General features: G+C 39.5%; 1 protein-coding gene across 1 annotated transcript; it reads left to right on the plus strand.

Moving 5' to 3' along the window:
- The first annotated feature begins 6,081 nt into the window (after window positions 1–6,081).
- Window positions 6,082–6,889, plus strand: LOC134667607 (uncharacterized oxidoreductase MexAM1_META1p0182-like). Its single transcript, XM_063525038.1, has one exon. It carries the CDS (start codon window positions 6,097–6,099, stop codon window positions 6,853–6,855), a length of 759 nt encoding a protein of 252 aa, XP_063381108.1. The 5' UTR covers window positions 6,082–6,096; the 3' UTR covers window positions 6,856–6,889.
- Window positions 6,890–7,763: the final 874 nt, after the last annotated feature.

Here is a 7,763-nt window from a genome sequence, read left to right on the forward strand (position 1 = left end):
AAAATGTAGGTGCGAAGGGATACCGTCTCATAGAAAATTTGGATTTCGCGCCTTTTTCTACTGACAAGATTTGCTTGACCATCTATATATTCCAAAGTATAGGTAAAAATTTAGCTAAAGACCATTTTGTAATCTCATCAGAGTTAAGGATTGCTCTTTTTATTTACTAACTAAAAGAAGATTTATTATACCTGTCGGCTTATAATTTATTTTACTAGAAAATTCTCCATGATTAATTAATTCATTCATTAATATCAGTAGTTATTTATTTTAAGTACAGTCGCCATCAGATATATCGGAGCGGCCAAGGTGTTCACAATATCTGAAGAAGCACTCTAACGCCCTGACGATAGAGGCGTGCTCAGATATTTGTGAGCACCTTGGGCGCTCCGATATATCTGATGGCGACTGTACAAGATGGTAAAGTAGTTGTTTATCTTCTCGTGCGAATTGATACCCGAGCAAGCGAAAGATTTCAAAATTTCAAGGGTTAAATAAACTTTGCTACCGAGTGAAACAAAACATGTTTCACCTTGTTATGGAGGTAAATACTAACTGTAAAATATTATAAATCAAATACGAGTGAACCGTTACCGTTACCGTTACCGTTAAGTGACTGCGCCAGCCAGCAGTTCTGCTGCAAGGACGCAGAAGCGTTGGTCACACCGGAGAGGGAGGGACGGAGAGGCTCGTCGAGCTTGCTCAAATACACGCGCTGGCACGATCCAGGCAGTCGGTCAGAGACGTATGCTACGGTACGCTAACAATCTCCGTCCAGACAAACCTGTTCCGAGCCAGGGCGTGTATTCGGGCCTACTCGCGTATTCCTTCCATCATCAGCCGCCCCGGCATGCTCAACTGACCCTCCTGCCCGAGACACCGGCGAGCCAATAATACAGGTGGGGAGTGTGGGGCGTGTGCAGTCGAGGATAGGACTTGACGGGAGTAGAAGAACCAGACCGAATACCAGCATCGTGCCCAGTGTAAGGAAGATATGTAGATAAATACTAGTGTAAATATATAGGTAAGAAGGGATGGTGACTGCGATTAAGTAGCGTTCGTTGTTCTTAGGTTTGTTGTGAAGCCGATTGTAATTTTCCCGTGAGTTGTTCAATCACTGGTCTGTCGTTCTCATCAGGCTGGGACTTCGGTATTAACAGTTTTCATGAATTCGTGATTGACTTTCTTTAAGGTCTTTTTCTAATATATGGCTTTCGTATTTTCTTAAGTTTCTTACCCACCACTGTCCGTTGTCACTTGCGAGAGCCAAAACTTTGAGCCTTGCTAGTCTCCAGACAATGTTTCTTCTGTACAGTAGGGGTTTTGTATGACAGCGGGATGGATGATAGCGGTAATGGCGATGCCGCGCTATGTAAATATTCGAGTTTGCGTGGAGATTGTCCTTAGCGTTTCGTGAGCTCGTGATCGTCCGGTTCGGTTTCAATCCGTAACATTTGTCTCAGTGTGTTGACTGCTTGTTCCATAATATCCTGGATATACGCCGTAGCGCGCTGTAAATGCACTCCCATTGGAGGGTTAACTAATCTTAGATAAATACGAAATTTTTAACTTTACCCACCCATTTTTGCTATTTCAGGCGCGATCACTATGTTTAACTCCGCTTCCATGTATTATGTGCATATTAAGGTTGTACCTAACGGACGACGTTCAGTGTCTCTCTTGTCCTAAAATAATTGTCTCAAGGTTCTTTTCTTCAGATAGCCAATATACGGTGTGTGCGAATTAATACAACTAGGTACATACTACAATACTAAGAATTAATCACGCTTATCAATCAACACTGCAAGAACGCGACAAAACACTAAGCAACACTCGAACACCTATGTTTTAAGCTAACAAAATAGAATCACCACCAAATATTATTCATACACCGTATGCACTAAATACTGTCATCGGTAGGTATGTTCTCTTTTGTTCCATTCATGTGCATAAATATCCGTATCGTTCATTAATATCCGACTTATGGATGCGCCAAGACTTAGTACTTAGGTACTACTGGGATTTGTAAGGTGTCAGGTCACGCTTAGAAAAGTGATCATTTATTTCTGTTCTTGTGCTAATACAGTTTTTCACGTAGCACCTAGAAATGATTTGCAAGTCCAAAATAACACTTCGATGATTGTTTATGTTTGACCACACTCGGATCTGGTTGCTCAACGGACATTCAAATTAATTTGGCACTGCATATAGCCAGACACTGCTAGCACAAATAAAAATACATAGACACAGTCACTTTAATAAACAAGTCACTAATTTAAGAATGTAAGAAATATTATGGGTCCAAAGATTGTACAGATATTACACTTAAACAAACATTAGGCTTGGTTGCCTTTGTCTGGGAATGCTAACAAAAAACCTTTTGGCTCGTTTGTGCAATTTAGCGGCCTGTACTTTTTATGGTTATTTGGTCAACAGATGCGTTAAAGGGAAGCGTATTTGTTTTTTCTAAACTCCATTTTCTAAACTATTGCACCATTGTTTCCCGTAATTCAAAGCCCCCCGAGCTACGTCTGAGCACCAGATGGCCGAAGCTATAGACTGCTTTCTCCTGGTTTTATTGACTTGATATTCTCAGGATCGTAGATAAAAAGAAACTTACGATAAAAAACACTATGAACACTCCTAATGTACAGTAAATTAGCAATCAGGTTTACCTTAGTACGGTGCGTACTGCGTATACGAGATACTTGTTTGATACGTACATCGCTGGAGAAATTTAGGTGTATCCGTGAACGTGTTCACTTTTAGTGCAGCCCGTGTAGCCGATACATTATATTCACATTATAGATGCCAGTTGTGTATATTCAGTATTTTGAAACATTTGTCTAATCTAATGACCTGCTATTTGCTGCCAGTGTCGATTGCAAGTTATTGGCCCTTAAATTTATGTAATACCTAATATTTACGTGTAACTAGACGCAAATGACGCAATGAGGTAATCTTTGCAGAACACGGTGCGTATGCGCAAAACATCTCGCATCGGACCCTAAGGGTGATTCGGTTGGGAAATTGTATATAGAACGCGAGTGCGGCGATCCTTAAACTCAAGTAAAGAGCACTGCTGCCTCAACCCTTAAGCAATATTCATGCATGGTTATAGTAGGTATATGCAAATCGGAACAATCTCACCGGAGTCACTAGACTAGCCCAGTTATACGGCACATGTTGTTGATGTCAGCTTATGTCGCACGCACTGATGATAGGTACACACACACTGCATACACACACACACACAGACACACGTGGAAAAATATCTATCTATATATGTAAAAACACTGCACAGTACACACTCGTCAAGATTGATATCAATCGCGAAAATGAGTAGCTATAAAGCGGCTAGGTCACGTCAGGGATCATAGACCGTCGCGTCGGTGTGAGTTGGTCAGTTGCATCACATCTGCGCGATCTATTGTTTCGTCTCGGCGTTTAAGAATTTTAAGGGATTATTCATCCCTTAAAATTCTTGCACAGATGCGTCCGTCTTCCACGGTGTGTCAAACGAGACTCATTATAAATCAAATACGAGTGAACGTTATTAAATAATCATCAGTCAAAATCATCAACACGAACAAACAACTCATGCAACAAATTAGTTTGCCGCTTTCGAAGATTCATTTGTGACGTTCCACGGTAGCAGGTATCTTATGGCGGCTGGGACTTACGTCACATAGAGCCGCAATAATATTGGAGCGGCGTTAATAACAGCGTAAGCACCAATCGCCATAAGGTACCTTTACCCGTGGGACGTCACATTTTATCTTCGAAAGCGGCAAACTAATTTGATGACTTTCTCATCCGTGTTTAAAGAATAAAGAGAATGCTGAAAATTTTATTGATAAAAACAAGGAAAGAAATAAACAAACATAATAAAAAAGGGAATTAAATTAAAGAGAGCCTATACTAGCAGCTAGCTGGTGTGGTGAGAAGTTAATTCAATGTGGTTTTGAGTGAAGAAACTGCTCCTTAGGTAGGTACCTATACATCTATGGTCCAATGTTTGTTTCTGCATTAAGGATAATTTAGACGGAACAAGAACTCACATGCATTTCTCGTTTCACATTTGGTATTCAATCTTAATCAATCACTCAAATACCTCACCGTCACGCATATTACGTATTCTCGTCGTAATGTCTGCTTGAGTTCCTGTGTAATGTCTGAAAGCGCAATGTGTGAATGGCTGTGTAATGTGTGATATAGCGCAGTTAGTCTCGTAAGCCGTACATTGTGATTAAATCAATCAAAAGGAATACCTAATGTAAATCCACACACAACCAATACAACGGAGCCACGCCGTTTTATCGTCTAAATAGTGTTTAGTTTTAAGTTTATAAAATACATATGTATGTTAGTCTGTAAGGTATTTGTAATAACTATGGGCCTTGTTGCCTGAATTAAATTTCTAAATAAATAATAAAATAAATAAATACAAACATAGTAGAGTCGGACCAAAAAAGTCTGCAGCGGATTTGGTAGCCCACGCAGTGCATAATTGTCATCATTAGTGTCATAATTTCATAGAAGTTTGACGTTTAAAATAACACATTCACTGCGGGGGCAATCAAATCCGCTGCAAACTATTCTTGGTCTGACTCTACAAATACAACTATTGCTCCACAAGTTCAATATATATCTGTTCGGTTGACAATACTTGCTTTTTAAAATCAGTTTTTTTTTTAATTAATAGTCATTTATTTACAAAAAAAGATATTTACAGTGGTATTACTAAAATAAATTAACAAGTAGCTTAAATTTAAAATAGGTCCTATTATTTTTTATGTTCAATGGGTGTGACTAATTATTTTTATTCGCTTTTTTTCTTGATGGCCTCTTCCACTTGGTCAGTTTGTGAGTTCATCTGTTGTCTAGCATTCTTGCGGCGTGACCCGCCCAACGATAAAGTTTGAACTCTTTAAAAAAGCGCTAGTGGCCTAGCGGTAAGAGCGTGCGACTTTCAATCCGGAGGTAGCGGGTTTAAACCCTGATTCGTACCAATGAGTTTTTCGGAACTTATGTACGAAACATCATTTGATATTTGCCAGTCGCTTTTCGGTGAACAAAAATATCGTGAGGAAACTGGACTAATTCCAATAAAGCCTAGTTTCCCCTCTGGGTCAGATGGCAGTCGCTCTCGTAAAAACTAGTGCCTACGTCAAATCATGGAATTAGTTGTCAAGCGGACCCCAGGCTCTCATGAGCCTTGGCAAAATGTTGGGATAACGCGAGGAAGAAGAAGATTCTTTGAACTCTTTTTACATTTCGCTGGCTCAATATTATATGCTAAATCAGACAGTTGAAATTCGACTTAATCACTATCACAATTATCACTAAGACAATGTTCTAATTTCAGTTCGATAAAAGTGGAACAGAACCCGGTGTGAAAAGTGTAATATTAGGCCAGCGATTTAGTTAGCCTCACTCGATGCTTCTTTGACCACATTTCGGACAACGAGACTATCGACTTGATTCTTCAAGGCTACCCAATTCATAACTTCTAACATTCGTCTCCCACGCACCCACCCAAACCCTATCGAAATAGCCCCAATACATCTTATTGAGAATGACCACTCTTTCGTCGATGAAACACCTTAAATCGCTATGAAACCAGTGTAGCCACTTCGACGTTTTAATTTTAGCCAAGCAACATCTTTTCAAAGCACTTTTATGAATGCCGTCATCCTGTCCGAAAAATATTCGATCATTCTGAATGAAATGATTGGGTATCTATTGTGACTGGTGTTCAATAGCAGTGAATGACCGGCTGATTGCAGCAGAATACCAAACTTATTATATTGACAGTACATTCTGGTGCTCTAATAAGCACATTACGTCGAAAATTTCAAGGGTCATATGTCTGTAAAACGTTGTACGACACATGATAGGCGTGCAATATCACGCCTCAGTAAAATATACAGCTTAAGGAAAAACAACCGATTAAATATTGAGGCAAACAACAGGTGGTATTATCGCTAGTGCTAGCTAATTATTTGGCGTTAATCTGATTACCAGGCACTGATTACATTTACTCACGCTGTCGAAAACTCAGTATTTATGTAACATCCGTGTAACTAGGACGCAATGAGTTTTACCGGTAAAGTGGCAATTGTGACTGGTGCTAGCTCTGGTATAGGAGCTGCGACAGCCGTAGCTCTTGCCAAAGATGGTGCCAAGGTAGTCCTGGTGGCTAGAAACGAGATCAAACTAAGTCAAGTCGCCCAGCAATGCAAACAACACGACGCCAAGTATCTCATCATCAAGGCTGATGTCTCCAAAGACGAAGAAGTCAAAACCATTGTGGAAAAAACTATCGATCATTTCGGTCAGATAGACGTACTGGTCAACAATGCTGGATTTGGCAAAAACGCATCGATACTAAACGAGAATATTATGGAATGTTTCGACCTCGTTATGAACACGAATCTGCGTGCAGGCGTCCTCCTAACGCACTTGGCTGCTCCACATTTAGTCAAGACTAAAGGCAACGTCATCAATATATCAAGCGTTATCTCTTTACGCATTCCTTCAGAAGGTTATCTGCCTTATGCAGTATCAAAAGCAGGGTTGGATCACTTCACACGCTGCGTTGCTTTGGACTTATCTCCTCACGGGGTAAGGGTCAACTGCATCAACCCTGGACCCGTCAAAACCGATGTAGTAGCGAATGCAGGGGTCTCAAATCCAGATATAGTATGGGAGCACTGGAAAGCGAAAACGCTACTTAAGAGAATAGGAGAGCCAGAAGAGATCGCGGACTTGGTACTGTTCCTGGCAAGTGATAAGGCAAGAAGCATTACTGGATCCACATTTGTGTCGGATAACGGAATACTCTTGTCTTGAATTAAAATGATTTTATAATTGTTCGTTATAAATATGTAAAACATAATATTAAATGTGCATTGTGTAACTCATGCTCTTTGAAATGATACCCCATTTGACCTCATAACCTAACAACCTTCCGTCTTCTTTTGCCGGATCCCATTATTAATATTTATTAGCTACTTAAGTAGTTCTTTACTTACTTACCAATAAGTTATATACATATATTAATTTGATGCACATACTTTATAGTTGCTATATGTTATTTTGTATTGATGAGCTGTCTGAATGATTTTGATTCAATTTTATTATTTGACGTGTTATTATGATTTATGACTTTCTCCGAATAATACTTAGAAAGAATTATGCAGCAAATTACGTTAAATTATAATGTAGATTAACGATAGCTTTTAAACGATATGCAGAAATAGTACTATATAGGTATGTATAACATTAAAATTTATACCTATTATTATTTATACCTGACTGACTGACAATCATGATTGTATTGTCCCAGTTAAATCCAATCGTGTCGTAAACCAGGACACGTCTTCACACCACCTCAGTCACTATAAACCCACGCTCTCGATATTAACATGTCGGACTAATAGCAACGTTAATGGACTCGCCTGTTCGCACCCTGATATCCAATCGAGATTGTATTGTCAGAGGTTGAGGATCCGAACTTAATCTGGTGCATACCCTGCCCTAGTTTGTGGGCACAGACCTCATACAGTCACATATAAGAACGCCGCATAGGTATTGGTTTAAACACCTATGCGACGCGTATAGGCGTGTTCGTTTTAGTAATACCTAAGCTTCATTCACAAGTTAATAACAACTTGTTATTACAATCAAAATACGCCTCCGTATAGCGCAATAAAATGCTAGTTTTTTTTAGTATTTTTAGTCCCATTGCAGTTTTTATT

Source organism: Cydia fagiglandana, chromosome 9 (assembly GCF_963556715.1).
Source record: "Cydia fagiglandana chromosome 9, ilCydFagi1.1, whole genome shotgun sequence".
Taxonomy (NCBI): domain Eukaryota; kingdom Metazoa; phylum Arthropoda; class Insecta; order Lepidoptera; family Tortricidae; genus Cydia; species Cydia fagiglandana.

Excerpts from the sequence above, each read along its gene's own strand:
- LOC134667607 (XM_063525038.1), top strand. The coding sequence starts at position 6,097 with ATGAGTTTTACCGGTAAAGTGGCAATTGTGACTGGTGCTAGCTCTGGT.